This window comes from Crocodylus siamensis, chromosome 6, assembly GCF_052110815.1.
Source record: "Crocodylus siamensis isolate JL-2025a chromosome 6, ASM5211081v1, whole genome shotgun sequence".
Classification (NCBI taxonomy): domain Eukaryota; kingdom Metazoa; phylum Chordata; order Crocodylia; family Crocodylidae; genus Crocodylus; species Crocodylus siamensis.
This window is the reverse complement of record NC_143400.1, coordinates 997,949-1,011,115: the sequence shown is the minus strand read 5'-3', so window position 1 is coordinate 1,011,115 and position 13,167 is coordinate 997,949. Positions and strand designations below refer to the sequence as shown.

At 65.3% G+C, this 13,167-nt stretch overlaps 2 protein-coding genes across 5 annotated transcripts; both read left to right on the top strand.

The window, feature by feature from the left end:
* The first annotated feature begins 3 nt into the window (after positions 1 to 3).
* Positions 4 to 7,461, top strand: SIRT2 (sirtuin 2). 2 transcript variants are annotated; one of them, XM_090056196.1, is made up of 16 exons: positions 4 to 153; positions 231 to 277; positions 465 to 516; positions 665 to 781; positions 1,017 to 1,058; positions 1,598 to 1,704; positions 2,013 to 2,069; positions 2,732 to 2,800; positions 2,954 to 3,083; positions 3,352 to 3,411; positions 3,898 to 3,953; positions 4,360 to 4,436; positions 4,514 to 4,565; positions 4,669 to 4,736; positions 6,397 to 6,463; positions 7,025 to 7,461. In XM_090056196.1, exons 1-16 carry the CDS (start codon positions 138 to 140, stop codon positions 7,187 to 7,189), a joined length of 1,182 nt encoding a protein of 393 aa, XP_089912322.1. In that variant the 5' UTR covers positions 4 to 137; the 3' UTR covers positions 7,190 to 7,461. The 2 variants fall into 2 exon arrangements, with proteins under 2 accessions (XP_089912322.1, XP_089912323.1); XM_090056197.1 differs by having other exon boundaries at positions 92 to 153; positions 363 to 516.
* A 466-nt stretch (positions 7,462 to 7,927) lies between these two features.
* Positions 7,928 to 13,164, top strand: RINL (Ras and Rab interactor like). 3 transcript variants are annotated; one of them, XM_090056161.1, is made up of 7 exons: positions 7,928 to 8,349; positions 8,949 to 9,163; positions 9,405 to 10,034; positions 10,587 to 10,901; positions 11,233 to 11,361; positions 11,482 to 11,636; positions 12,017 to 13,164. In XM_090056161.1, exons 2-7 carry the CDS (start codon positions 8,986 to 8,988, stop codon positions 12,203 to 12,205), a joined length of 1,596 nt encoding a protein of 531 aa, XP_089912287.1. In that variant the 5' UTR covers positions 7,928 to 8,349; positions 8,949 to 8,985; the 3' UTR covers positions 12,206 to 13,164. The 3 variants fall into 3 exon arrangements, with proteins under 3 accessions (XP_089912287.1, XP_089912288.1, XP_089912289.1); XM_090056162.1 differs by having other exon boundaries at positions 7,929 to 8,349; positions 9,477 to 10,034; XM_090056163.1 differs by lacking the exon at positions 7,928 to 8,349 and having other exon boundaries at positions 9,032 to 9,163; positions 9,409 to 10,034.
* The last annotated feature ends 3 nt before the right edge of the window (positions 13,165 to 13,167 follow it).

Sequence of the window (13,167 nt, the reverse complement as noted above, 5' to 3'; positions counted from 1 at the left end):
GGGGCGGGGAGTACGGCTCCCGCCGCGGTGGATGATGGGAGCCCCGGGAGTGCCGCCTCCCGTCATTCCTAGGGAGTGGCTCCGCTTCCGCTGGCGTCACGCGGGCCCCGGAAGTGCGGGGCCCAGGAGCTAGGCCGATGGCCGAGCAGGAAGGTGAGGCCCCGCCCCCGGGTCCCCCGCCCCTTCCCTGGGGTCTCTCCCCCGTGACTGACCCCCCCATCTGTCCGCAGCTCCGGGGGCCGCAGATGCGGGGCCAAGCCCGGGCTCTGACTCCCCGGTGAGTATGGGGGGGTCCGGGTTACCCCCCTCCAACCTCAGCTTTCCTTGCTGTAGCCTGAGCCCATTGCCTGTCGCCGTTCCAGCTGTTTTAGCGGTCCTGTGACGTCACCTTTTTCAGCGGGGGCGGGGTTTATACTTTAAAACATACACGGTAATGGCGGGCTCTGCTCATCTCGTCTCTTCAGGACTCGGACTCTGACTCGGACAGCGGCGCCGGCGCCTCCGGAGAGTCCGAGAGTGAGTGCCCGGACCGGGGGGAGGGGGGCAGCAGGGAAGAACGTCACGTCTCCTGCGTAACCCCCCACCCCCGTCAGGTCCCACCCGGCATTACAGTCCGTGAAGTGGGTCTGTGCACTGGGGTGACCGCTGGTCTTGCCCTCCGCAGTGGAGTTCCTGCGGACCCTGCTGTCGCGGACGCTGGGCCTGGGCAGCGAGACGCCAGAGAAGGTGCTGGAGGAGCTGACGCTGGAGGGCGTGAGCCGGTTCATGCTGAGCGACCAGTGTAAGTGCTCTTCCCCTGCCGGGCTGGGATGGGGTCCCAGGGGCTGCCTGGGCAGGTGGATGCTGAACTCCTGGGACCCTCCCCTCCCCCTCCAGGTGTTGGGACCCCAGGGGGGTGGGAGGTGGGCACCTGCCCCTGACCCCAAAGCAACACAGAGGACTCTGCTGGGGGTGAGGGGAGTTTGGTGCGCGTACCCAGAGCAGAAGTCACCCCCCCCCGCACGTTTATCTTGCAGGCAAGAACGTCGTGTGCATGGTGGGAGCGGGGATCTCCACCTGTAAGTAGCCTGGGATGGAGTAACCCCCCACACTCCTGGGGTCAGGGGTCAAACACCCCATGCTCTCTGCCAATCCCTGAGCCGCTTCTGGGGTGGAACGTAGCAGCTGTCTGTCCGGGGCTCACTCCTTCACTCCCCCTGGCCCCCCCCTTGAAACCCCCCCCTTGGGTGGGCAGCAACCGGATCTTCTCACCTACGATGCATGCTTCCCCCCTGCCCTCCACTCCCAAAACCAGCTGCTGAAAATGGGAACGAACATGACGCATGGGAAATACGGTAATATGGTAAGAGTTGCTTCTACCATTAATATGGCAGTTCATTCTGGGGCATGTTATACGTGAGGAAATGAGGCAGGCATCCCCTCGCGGGGCTGGCAAACGCGGCTGAGTCTGGGGTGGAGTGCAGCAGCTATGTGTAACACTGCTGGGGCCAAAGAGAAGATCCTTATGGGACCCCAGCCCGCTCCCCCCCCCGCATCTCAACCCCCGCCTCCAGCCAAGGCGCAGGCCCCTGAGCTGCCTCCCCCCGGTGTCTCCCAGCTGCGGGGATCCCAGATTTCCGGTCGCCGGGCACAGGGCTCTACGCCAACCTGGCGAGCTACAACCTGCCATACCCCGAAGCCATCTTTGACATCCGCTTCTTCAAGGTGCGGCCCTGGGACCCTCTTCCCCGTGCCCGTTTGGCCAGGCAGCGTCCCCCCCTGCCTCCCCTCCCCGTGCACATCTGGCCATACCCATAGCAGAACCCCCCCACACATGCACACTTCTCCCAGGTTGGGATCCATCACCTGCAGGGCTGGGGGAGTGATTTTGAGGGGGGGAGGGGGAGACTTTCCCCCAGTCAGGGCTCAGAGTGTACCCCATTCTCCCCCTATGGGGGCAGCAGTGAGGTGGGGGGTGGTGTTTTAAAGCTACGCGCCCCCAGAGGCTTGCTCAATTGCTTTTCTCCACACAGAAAAACCCTGAGCCGTTCTTTGCCCTGGCTAAGGAGCTGTACCCAGGGCAGTTCAAGGTAATCCCCTGCCCCGAGGCGCCTGGGAGCCAGGAGGCCAGGGTTCCCTCCTCAGGGAAGGGGCTGGGTGTGAGAACAGAGCTGGGGCACCTGGGTTCTGCCCCTGCTTCTGCAGTGCGAAAGACCTGGGCCCCGGACTCCTGGATTCCGCGTGGGGCGTCAATGTGGCGAGTTCTGCCCTGTTTTGGGAAACTGCCCAGGTCCCATCGGGCCCAACCCCCATGTAGCCTGGCATGTGCCCCTTGCCAGCTCAGCTGCCCCACAGGGCTGGGGGGTCTCCACCCTGTTATCTCTCCGTGGGCTGGGCAGCAGCCCCAACGACTCTGGGATTGTTCTGATGCCGGAGCTTGCTGTGACCCTGCAGTGCCAGCCTGCCCGCACCAGCCCCCACCCGCAGCAGCAGGGAAGACCGTGCTGGTGCTATCAGCTGCGTCTCATCCTGCCCAGGCCAAGTGCAGGGGGGAGGAATGGGGATGTGTCTCCTTGCTGGACAGCACTCGGGGGCGGGTGGTCCTCACCCCTCCCAGCTGGTGCCCAGTGCCTCCTGGGGTACAAGGCCTGGGTCCTGCCTGAGGTTCAGGTTAAGGGAGTGGGTGGGTGGCTAATCTGCCCTCCCTACCTTATGGGGGGGCACAGAAGTGACTGCCCCTGCTCTGCTCCAGCCCACCCTCTGCCACTACTTCATACGGCTGCTGAAGGAGAAGGGGCTGCTGCTGCGGTGCTACACACAGGTGAGCGAGGCCCCGGGGTGGAGGGCAGAATCAGTGGTGGCAGGGGTGGGCAGTTTCACCCCAGCTGTGACCAGTCGTTCGCACTCCTCTAGCCTTGTAAGCTGGCCTGGGTGCGTGGTTCAGGGCTGGGTGTGCCCTTTCTGTGCCCCACAGAACATCGACACGCTGGAGCGTGTGGCTGGGCTGGCGGCCGAGGACCTGGTGGAAGCGCACGGCACCTTCTTCACCTCGCACTGCCTTGGCACCACCTGCCGCAAGCAATACGGCCTGGACTGGATGAAAGGTACTGCGGCCGCGGGGGCCCGGGGCTCGCTGCGTCCAGCAGCTGCCTTTGCCCCCCAGTGGGCCTGGCGCCAGGGGAGAGGCGGGATCTGTCCAGCCCAGGGGTTTCAGAGCTCCTGTAGGGGAGGAAGCAGCTGATTGGCCCCCAGAGTAGGTCACGGAGCCAAGAGGAGCTGAAAGCCCTGAGGCTTCCCTGGCTCCTTGTTAGTGATCCTCTCGTTAGCCGCCCCCTGGACCTCAGTGGTTTTATTTCCTTTGTCTCCTGTCAGAGAAGATCTTTTCCTCCCTGGTCCCCAAATGTGACCAGTGTGATAACGTGGTGAAGCCTGGTGAGTGTCCCCAGCCCCTGGGTAGGACAGGGCGGGGAGGGGGGCAGGTTGTCCAAAAGCTCCCAGGTGGGGAGGGGGGCAGGTCTCTCAGCAGCCCCCGTCCCCCCTCCCCCTTCCCTCTCCCCTCCCCGGAGCTCCAGGCACTTCAACCTGCATGACAAAGGAAATGTGGCCGCCTCTGGGGTGGAACGTGGCTCGTTGCCTCTGTTTGGGACAGGAAGTAGGAAAGAGTCCTGTATCCCACAGCAACAGAAGGGAGGAGGGAGTGAGATTTGGCCGGAGCAGGGGGCAATTCCATGCCTCTTTCCAGCCCCGGGATGTCAAAGGCAGCTAGGATGAGGCTGCTGCTGGGGTGGAAGGTGTGGAAACTAGCCCGTAACAACACTGCCTCCCAGCACTAATTTGCACCCCCCACATACACACTGCGTCGGGGGGCAGGTCTCTGGGATGCTGACTGAGTCGAGGGTCTCGGCTTCCCCCCACTAGACATCGTGTTCTTCGGGGAGAGTCTCCCCTCCCGCTTCTTCAGCCTTATGCAGTCAGTAAGTCCTGGGCAGGGGGGCACATAGGCCTGATCCTGGGGGCTTGGGGGTAGAGCCTGGATGGGGGGTGGGGCATTATTGGCCTGATTTGGGTGGGGGGCTCAGCTGAGGCAGGGCAGCGGGCCTGACTCGGGGGGGCTTGGGGGTAGATCCTGGGTTGGGGGAGGGCATTATCACCTTGATCCGCAGGTATGGGGGTGAGAGCATTGAATGGGGGCGGGTAGCGGTCCTGATCATGGGAGGTGGAGGTTAGAGCCTGGGCTGGTGGGAGGGAGGCTATGAGTCTGAGTGGGGAGGGAAGGGGGGACGTGGGCCAATCCTGGTGTGGGGCTTGCAGCCCCGGGGCGGGCGGTATGATCCTGGGGCCCAGGAGGCCAAGCACTGATGCTCTGCACCACCCCACCAGGACTTCCAGAGGGTGGATCTGCTGCTTGTCATGGGCACCTCCCTGCAGGTGCAGCCTTTCGCCTCCCTCATCAGCAGGTCAGTGCCCCCCCAGCACCCCACTGTCCCCTCCAGGGCCCCTACTCTGCCCCCTTCTGACTCCCTGTCTCCCGCAGGGTCCCTGCCAAGACCCCCCGGCTCCTCATCAACAAGGAGAAGACAGGGCAGGTAAGGCAGGTGGGTGGGTGGGCACAGGATGGGGTGGGGCCTCAGCCCCTTGCCCTCCCTTGGCACAGGGCGGAGCCTCACTGCACCACATGTCCATCTGCAGAGTGACTTTTGCCTCTCGCTGCTGGGCTACGGCCCTGGGCTCGACTTCGACTCTGACAAGGCCTACAGGTACTGGGGGCAAGGGGGGCCTCTTCCCTGGCTGGTTAGTCTTGCCTCAATCCTAGGCAAGCTGTTCAAGAAAATTATGCGGGCACACATCCAGGAGGGGCCAGCAGGGGACTGCACGCTTAGGGGCAACCAACACGGGTTCATCAGTGGCAGGTCCTGTCAGACCAACCTGGTGGCCTTCTACGATCAGATCACCAGCTCATTAGACGCAGGGGTAGCAGCGGACATCGTCTTCCTGGACTTCCGGAAGGCTTTCGACACTGTCTCTCACCCCGTTCTCATTAAGAAACTGGGGGCTGCGGTGTAGACACCCATGCAGTCAAATGGGTCACCAACTGGCTGGAGGGCTGCACCCAGAGGGTGGTGGTGGATGGGTCCTTCTCATCCTGGAAGGACGTGGGCAGTGGGTCCCCCAGGGCTCGGTCCTTGGGCCCGCACTGTTCAACATCTTCATCAGCAACTTGGACGAGGGGATAAAAAGCACCTGCTCAGATTTGCTGATGACACTGACACTAAGATGTGGGGGGACATGGGCACACTGGAAGGATGCAACAGGCTACAATCAGACCTAGACAGGTTACAAGTGGGGGCAGATGAGAATAGGATGGGTTTCAACACAGACAAGTGCAAGGTGCTGCACCTGGGGAGGAACAACCGGCACCATACCTACAGGCTGGGGGACTCCCCTCTTGTCAGCACGGAGGCGGAAAACGATCTTGGGGTCGTCGTTGACTCCAAGATGAACATGGGCCGGCAGTGTGGGGACGCGGTCAGGAAGGCCGACCGCACCCTGTCCTGCATCCACAGATGCATCTCGAGCGGGTCCAGGGAGGTGATCCTCCCCCTCTGTGCGGCACTGGTAAGGCCGCAGCTGGAGCACTGCGTCCAGTTCTGGGCGCCGCACTTCAGGAGGGATGTGGACAGCATGGAGAGGGTCCAGAGGAGGCCACTCGCATGGTCAGGGGCAGCAGGGCAGGCCCTACAAGGAGAGGCAACGGGACCTGAACCTGTTCAGCTTTCACAAGAGAAGGCTGAGGGGCATCTAGTGGCCTGTTACAAACTAGTCAGGGGGGACCAGCAGGCACTGGGGGAGTCCCCGTTCCCCCGAGCACCGCCAGGAGTGACCAGGAATAATGGTCACAAGCTGGCAGACGGTAGGTTTAGGCTAGATATCAGGAGGCGCGACTTCACGGTCAGGGTGGCTAGGGTCTGGAACCAACTTCCAACAGAAGTGGTCCTGGCTCCTGCCCTGGGGGGCTTTAAGAGGAGGTTAGATGAACATCTTGCTGGGGTTGTTTGACCCCAGTGCTCTTTCCTGCCATGGCAGGGGGTCGGACTAGATGATCTGCACAGGTCCCTTCCGACCCTAGAAACTATGAAACTATCACGGGCAAGTTGGGGGTGGTTCTAGGACTCCTGGGTCCCATCCCCTGCTCTGCGGGGGGGGGGGTAGGGGGCTTGATGGATCAGATCCCTGGGGCTTGAGGTGCTCTTGGGGTGGCGGGGCCTGATCCTACCTGTGCCTCAGTTTCCCCATATGTCAAATGGGCTTGGCAATAGTCCCTTTGCGTGGGGAGGAGACCTCGGTGGGCATCAGGCGCTGCCCAGTTGTCGCTAAGGGCTGCTTATCTGTCTCTGACTGTCCTTGTCCGCCCCGCAGGGATGTGGCCTGGCTCGGGGACTGTGACACCGGCTGTGCGGCACTGGCCGAGTTCCTGGGCTGGAAGGTACTGACTTGGGGACCACCCCCCACCCCCGGCTTCCACCTTCCTCCAGTTCACAGCTGCAGCCCCACCCTCCCAGCTCTGTTCCCATCAGCCTGAGGCAGCTGTGATTCTCCCCAGAAGCAGCCATAGGCCAGGGCTAGAGGGGATAGCATGCTGGGCACAGCCCTACACCTGAGGGAGTTGGGGTGGGGATAAACCCAGGCCCTGGGTTTCACTCCAGAGCTGGCTGCATCTCGGCGTAGACTGAGGCACCCCCATTAAGAACAACTTCCTATGTTCCACCCTGGACTGGCTGCGTCTTGGCACAGGGCAGCATAACAAACAGCTTCTGTGTCCCGCCCCAGAACTGGCTGCATCTCAGGAGAGGCTGATGGACCCTTCTTAAGAACAGACCTCTATGTTTCACCCCAGAGTTGGCTGCATCTCAGCACGGGGTGATGAATCCCTGTTACAAACAGTTCCTGCATTCTACCCCAGAACTGGCTGCATCTGAGCTGGGTGGGGCCAGGCAGCTCCTCCTGTCCCCTCCCCACCCAACTCTGGCCTCTCTTCCCCCTGCAGACAGAGCTGCTGGAGCTAGTGAAGAGAGAGCACGCCACCATTGACGCCAAGTCTCAGCAGCCCCCCGGGGACTCCGCAGCCGGCTCCGCTCCCCTCCCGCAGCCGGCCCAGACACCGGGGTCCTCGCCAGAGAAGAGCAGCAGTGCCGAGGGCAAGAAGGAGTGATGGGGGGACAGACGCCGAGCGCACACTCAGATCTCCTCAGCTTGACCGGGGGGGGGGGGGGGGTGCAGCTGCTGTGTCTGGGGTGGAACAGAGCTGATGGAGGGGGAGAGCTCAGGGGCCTTTTTCCTCCAGCTGGGGGAGGTCTTAAGCCCTTTGGGGGGGGACTTTGCTTCCAGTTAAAGACTAAATGCCCCCCCCAATCCTGGGGTCCTATCCCAGCCCCCCTTGGCTCCATGGTCTGTCTCTGATTAAAAATACAGGTTCTGGTTGTTCTCAGCTCTGCACTCTGTTTTCATTTCTCCCCCCTAAAATTAGCTGAGAGGGGTTGTTCTATGCCGCTGGGGGATCGAACCCCAGAGGTGGCCGCATCCCGCTGCTCCAGCGTTCCCCTGGGACGAGCTGGCATTGGGATCCGGAACTTACTCTTGGGGTGTTTCCCCTGGGACTCTGCTGATTTCCACCCCTCCCCAGTGGTGGGGAGCCCCCCAGTATTGGGCCCAGGAATTGATTTTTGGCTGGGGGGTGGGGAGGTAGCATCTGCCCTGCTCAGCCACCAGCTTGGGCCTCAGTTGTTTACCGGGCGGGGGGGGGGGGGGGGGGGCTATTCCTAGTGGGCGGAGCATGGCCCACAGGGGCCCCCCGTGTCTTTGGGGAGGGGGGGTGCATAGGAAGTGGGTAGGGCCTGGCAGGGAGCAGAGGGAGTTAAATGTGGGCGGGGCATAATGAGTGGGTGGGGCTACAAGCCTGGTGGGTGGGGCTAGAAGTGATCTTGGCTCTAGCAGTGGAGCCAGGTGGCAGGCAGCCCTATCAGGTGCTGCCAGTTGGGTGGGGCTCTATGTGGGAGTGGCCAGGAGTGGGTAGAGCCTGCACCTGGTAGGGGCTGTGAGAAGTGGGTGGAGCTATTAAGTAGGTGGGGCCATCCCAGGCCCCCCTAGGGCTGGGGATGGAAGGCAGAAGTCCTGGGCTCCTTGCTCTAACTGTTAGGCCCCACCTTCCGACCCAGGGGGGGGAACCCAAGCGTCCTGCCGCCCAGGCCCTGCTCTAACCACTGCCTCCCCCTTCCCTGCGGTCAATGACGCGCCTGCTTCCTCCTCCCAGGCAGGGGAGGGAAGGGCCGAGGCGAGGCTGCGCCGGGGACCCCGGGCTGGGGCAGGAGGGAGGTAAGTGGGGGCAGGTCCCGGGCAGGGGGTGGGGCCGGGCACCCGGGCACGGGGTTCCCCTCCCAGCTCGGGGGGCGATGCATAGCGGTTAGAGCGCCGGGCCCGTGTGGAGGCCCGGGCCCACCTGGGCTCCAGCTCCAGCTCTGAGAGGGGGCACCTAGGATGCCTGGGTCCTTGTCCTGGCAGGGGCTGAAAGCACCCCAGCTGCCCCCTGCCCCAGGTGCTCGAGGAGGCCAGGGGCCGTTCTTAGGTATTCAGCGGTCCCTGATTAGGGGGTTGTAGGTGCTGGGTCTGGGCACCGTTCGTGGTGGCAGCAGCAAGATAAAGGGGTGTGTTCCCCCCACCTTGATAACCCTGGCTGCCCCCAGGAGAGGGCCAGACCCGGGGCCAGGGTGGGGGGCAATTGCGGGAGCGGACAAATGCCCCTGTGGCGCAGCAGGGAACCCAGGCATCCCGGCTCCAGTTCCAGCCCCCCCACTGGCCCCGGGGCTGGGTAGAGACTGAGGTGGCCAGAGCCCCAGCCCCTGCCCCCGCAACAGACCCCCTTTGGGGGCATCAAACAGCCCCCCTGTCCCGCCCCTCACTGCCCCCCTCCGCAGGGTCCTGGAGCCCCCGGGGCAGACGACAGAGCTGGCGATGGAGCCGGGGGCTGGAGTGGGGTCTGGGGCCGGCAGTAGGGCGCTGCACGTGGTGAACCCCCTCTTCCTGGCGGAGCACGGGGGCCCCAGGGCCACCCCCACCTGGCGCCGCACCACCTTCCGCAGGCCCCCGCATCCCGCCCAGGCCCCCCAGCGGGTGCCAGAGCCGGACAGGGGTAAGCCGGGGCTCGGGGTGCCGCAGGTTCGAATTGGGATGCGGCCTGAGATGAGTTTGCTGGGAATCAGCTGGGGGGGCCCTGGCTTTAAAGCCCCACTTTGAGGGGGAGGGGGTGATACCTGCCCCAATGCCCCCCCGGGACATGAGGGGGCATGCTGGGGGGGTGTTACCCCTGCCCCAGGGCTGCGGCAGGGGGTGGGAACCTGGTGCCCGCAGCCGCCACCTTGCCCTGCTGCCAGGCAGGGCTGCCACAACCTTGGCCCAGGCCCCCAGCTGCCATCTTGTCCGTTCGTCGGCTCTGCCCTGCCCAGCCGGTGCCCCCCAGGCTGTGCCGCTGACCCTCGGCCCCGCTGCCATGGTGCCCCTGGAGGAGGACGAGGATGAGGACGAGGAGGAGGAGGAGGACGAGGAGGATGCGGCATTGCCCGCCCTGCCACCCTCCCCGCACCGGGTCTCGTGGATCGAGGGCCCCGAGGACGCGGTGACGCTTTTCCCTGCGCCTTGCCCTGAGCGGGCCGCGAGACCACGGGGCCAGGCCGGGGCGCAGGAGGGGCCGCCACGTCAGGAGGCGCTGCCGGAGCGCGTGCTGCACCGGCTGTCGGCCGTGGGGGGGGCCCTGGGTGGGCTGCTGTTCCCCGAGCGGCGCCTGGCGCGCCGGGTGCTGGAGCTGCTGCGGGAGCCGGGCTCCTACGCAGGGGGCCTGGCCCGCAATTTCGTGGGGCGCCTGCAGGCCGGCGGCCCCCTACCCCCCTCCAGCACCGCACTGCTGCACGAGGTGCGCCAAGCGCTGGCTGGGCTGCGGGACTACCTGTGTGCCAGCTCTGAGCTGCTGGACCCCGCCGAGTGGGACCCCCCCGACCTGGACGTGGGTACGGCACTGGGGAAGGGGGGCTGGGGTAGTGCAGGGTCAAAGGGCACGGAGGGTTTGGCGGGGCACAGGCAATGCCCTAGCAGGGGTGTTGGGGAGGGGGAGCTCTGAGCTGGGCCTGGCTGGGTGTTAGGCAAAGCTGCCATGAGGAGGGAGATGCACCCCCCCCCCCGGAGTCCACAAGTGCCCCCCCATGGTCAGTGCAGGGGCCTGGGGCTCAGCCTGCCCCACCTCCCCCAGCCTGGGTCCTAGCCTACTCCTGCCGCAGTCTGGGGCAGGCTATAAATAACCCTGGGAAGAGAAGCTGCGGTCCCCCCCCGGCCACCGAGCTCTCCTGCCTCGGCTGCTGCAGCATCCTCCCAGGGGCCGTGGTCAGCGCTCGGTGCTGCACGCAGAACCACAGAGACACGGAGGTGTTGGAGCCCTCGGCCCACCCTGCTCTGAGCCACCAGCCACTGCCCCCCCTCCCAGAGCCGGGGGCAGGGCCCCCAGCACCCCCTGCTCTGCCCCGGCTGGAGCTGTGCCCCCCCTCACCCTGCCCCCCCGCCTGCAGGCACAGTGGTGGAGTCGGTGCTGCACAAATACCTGCTGAAGCCGGTGTGCGCGGCACTGTATGCGCGGCTGGAGGAGCTGCACGAGCAGGACGGGAGCCTGGCGCGGCTGCGGGGCAACCAGGAGCGGCTGCGGGGCCTCAGCCCGGGCGAGCTCGGTGCCAGCACCCCCGTGCCCAGCAGCGCCGCCCTGGGCCGCATCCGGGCCCACCTGGCCCGCATGCACCACGCCTACTTGCCCCAGGCCAAGGCTGCCCTCCTGCTCAAGGTCTGTCGCCTCATCTACGCTGCCATGGAGCACGGCGCCAGCGCTGCTGGTAAGGGTGCCCTGGGACGCCTCCCCGAGCCCGCTGGGACTGCCCACCCCGGGACACCCCTTCTAATACCTCAGGACCCCCACCTCTGGGACCCCCTCACCCATGGCGTGGTACCCCCAGGAAGACATACCCCCACCGAGTCCCTGCCCCCCTGGGGAGGTTGACATGTGCCACCTCATGCCTCGTGGGCCTCTGTGACTTGGGGGCATGACATCACGGGGGAGGTATTTGGATGATCTGAGGGATGTGATGTCACATGGAGGGGGTGTCAGTATGATATCATGGGGGAGGCAGTATGAGCACCCCTCTTAAGACACCCCCCTATCCGCAGAGCCCCACGGAGCTGATGACTTCCTGCCGGTGCTGACCTACGTCCTGCTGCACTGCGACATCATCACCGTGCAGCTGGACGTCGAGTACATGATGGAGCTGCTGGACCCCAGCCTGCTCCAGGGAGAAGGTGAGACCCCCCCCGGACCCCCTTGGACTTCCCCCCGCTGGGGCACCGCCAGCCCCCCAGGACTCAAGGCGGCACGGCTGCAGCGGTAGGGCTTTTATCCCTGGTCTCCGGCGCCCGCAGGCGGCTACTACCTGACCACGTGGTTCGGGGCCCTGTACCACATTGCACACTACCCCCCGGCCGGCACCGCCCGGCAGCTCAGCGTCGAGGCCAAGTGCTCCATCCGGCAGTGGCATCGCCGGCGCACCATCCACCCCGGCCAGCGCCGCGCGCAGGTAGGTACCCGGGACCCTCCCTGGGGGGCGGGGGGTCAGGATCCCTTCTAGCTTGGGGAGGGGAGTGGGTTGCAGTGGGGGAGCCTGGAGGAGAGTGGGGAGTGGGGGCAGGAGCATGCAGGGGCTCCCCTTTAGCTCCGTGCCTCAGTTTCCCCATCTGCCAAGGGAGATCCCTGGTCCTAAGGGAGACACTTGGCTTGCCCGGGGGATCCCACTGTGTATCCTAGACCCCCCCCAGTGTAAACTGGGGGAAATTCTCCATCCCCAGCATCCCCCCGATTTATTACTGAGTCCCCACCTTCTTAAAGACACAGCACCCTTATGTAGAAGAGATTTTGGGGTCAAGAGGGCTGTGTCTGACTCTCCCTCCCTGCCTGCAGGAGCGAGGGGAAACTGAGGCAGGGGCTGCCGGTTTGGATCCTCACCGCGGCGCCCCGGCTCCCCAGAGCCCCCTCTTCGGCGCCCTCGAGGAGCCCCTGGCGGAGCAGCACGAGCCCCCCGCCCACACCCCGCTGGCCGCGGCACCCCCCCGCCCGCAGCAGAGCGAGGGGGGCTCGGACCGGGGCTGAGCCCCGAAGGACTCGAGATACGGGTGCCCGCTCGCCCCCGGCCCACCGGCAGGAAGGGCAGCGGGGCCTAGCGGTTAGAGCAGGCATTGGCCGCAGGACTCTGTCCCGGGCCTCGGGAGGGGGTGGGGGGGTTGCGGTGTGGCACGAGTTGGCCGGGCCTCAGCTGAGCCCCCGCCGCAGGGCAGCCTGGGTCCCCCCCCGCGTCCGGCAGGAAGTCCGTTGAACCGCAGCGGCAGGTACGCCGGCCACTTCCTGTCCCGAATTCCCCCGCCCCTCCCCCTTCCCACACCCCGAGGCGCCGTGGGGGCGGGGTGGCGGCGCTGTACGTTTCTGCCTCGAACAACACGTGGGAGCCTGACGCCGAACCCGAGCCCGGCTGCTGGTGGTCACTGTCCTGCGTGGGGAAAGGAAGGGTGGCAGGGGGAGGGAGGTGTACGTCTTTTGACCTTTGACCTCCGACCCCCTGGGGGAAGCTGGGCCCGCCCCCTGCTTGGATCCCGCCTCCACGTGGCGAGCCCAGGGCCTGGTGACCCTGTGAGCCCGATCTGGCTGGGGCCACAAACCCATCGCACCCACGAGGGCTCGGCCCAGCAAAATGGCTTCATACCAGGCTGAAAGGTGGGGGCGGGCCAAAGTAGCGTGAGCCTGGCGAGCCAATAAGAAGCGGGCCATCGAGGCTGTGGTCCAATCAGAGATGAAGACGGCGAGGAGGGCGGGGCGAGAGCCTGACAGGCTGGAGGCGGATCCAATGGGCTCAGCCCGAGGGTGGTCGCCCGCGTTCTTCGCGGAGAGAAAAATGATCGGCGGGGAGAGGAGCCAATCAGCGTGAAGCGCTCTGGAGTGACGCTGCGCTCAGCCAGTAACTTCCCGCACGCGGCCGAACTGCCTTCTGGGAACTAACGGCTCGCGGGGAGGAGGAAGGCGGAGTCGTTCCTCCCCCCCACCTTCCTCCCCTGTCCTTT

Coding starts and splice junctions, on each gene's coding strand:
- RINL (XM_090056161.1), top strand. CDS start 8,986: ATGGAGCCGGGGGCTGGAGTGGGGTCTGGGGCCGGCAGTAGGGCGCTG. Junction 9,164..9,404: donor GGTGCCAGAGCCGGACAGGG/GTAAGCCGGGGC, acceptor CCCTGCTGCCAG/GCAGGGCTGCCACAACCTTG. Junction 10,035..10,586: donor CCCCCCCGACCTGGACGTGG/GTACGGCACTGG, acceptor CCCCGCCTGCAG/GCACAGTGGTGGAGTCGGTG.
- SIRT2 (XM_090056196.1), top strand. Junction 782..1,016: donor GTTCATGCTGAGCGACCAGT/GTAAGTGCTCTT, acceptor TTTATCTTGCAG/GCAAGAACGTCGTGTGCATG. Junction 4,566..4,668: donor ACAAGGAGAAGACAGGGCAG/GTAAGGCAGGTG, acceptor GTCCATCTGCAG/AGTGACTTTTGCCTCTCGCT.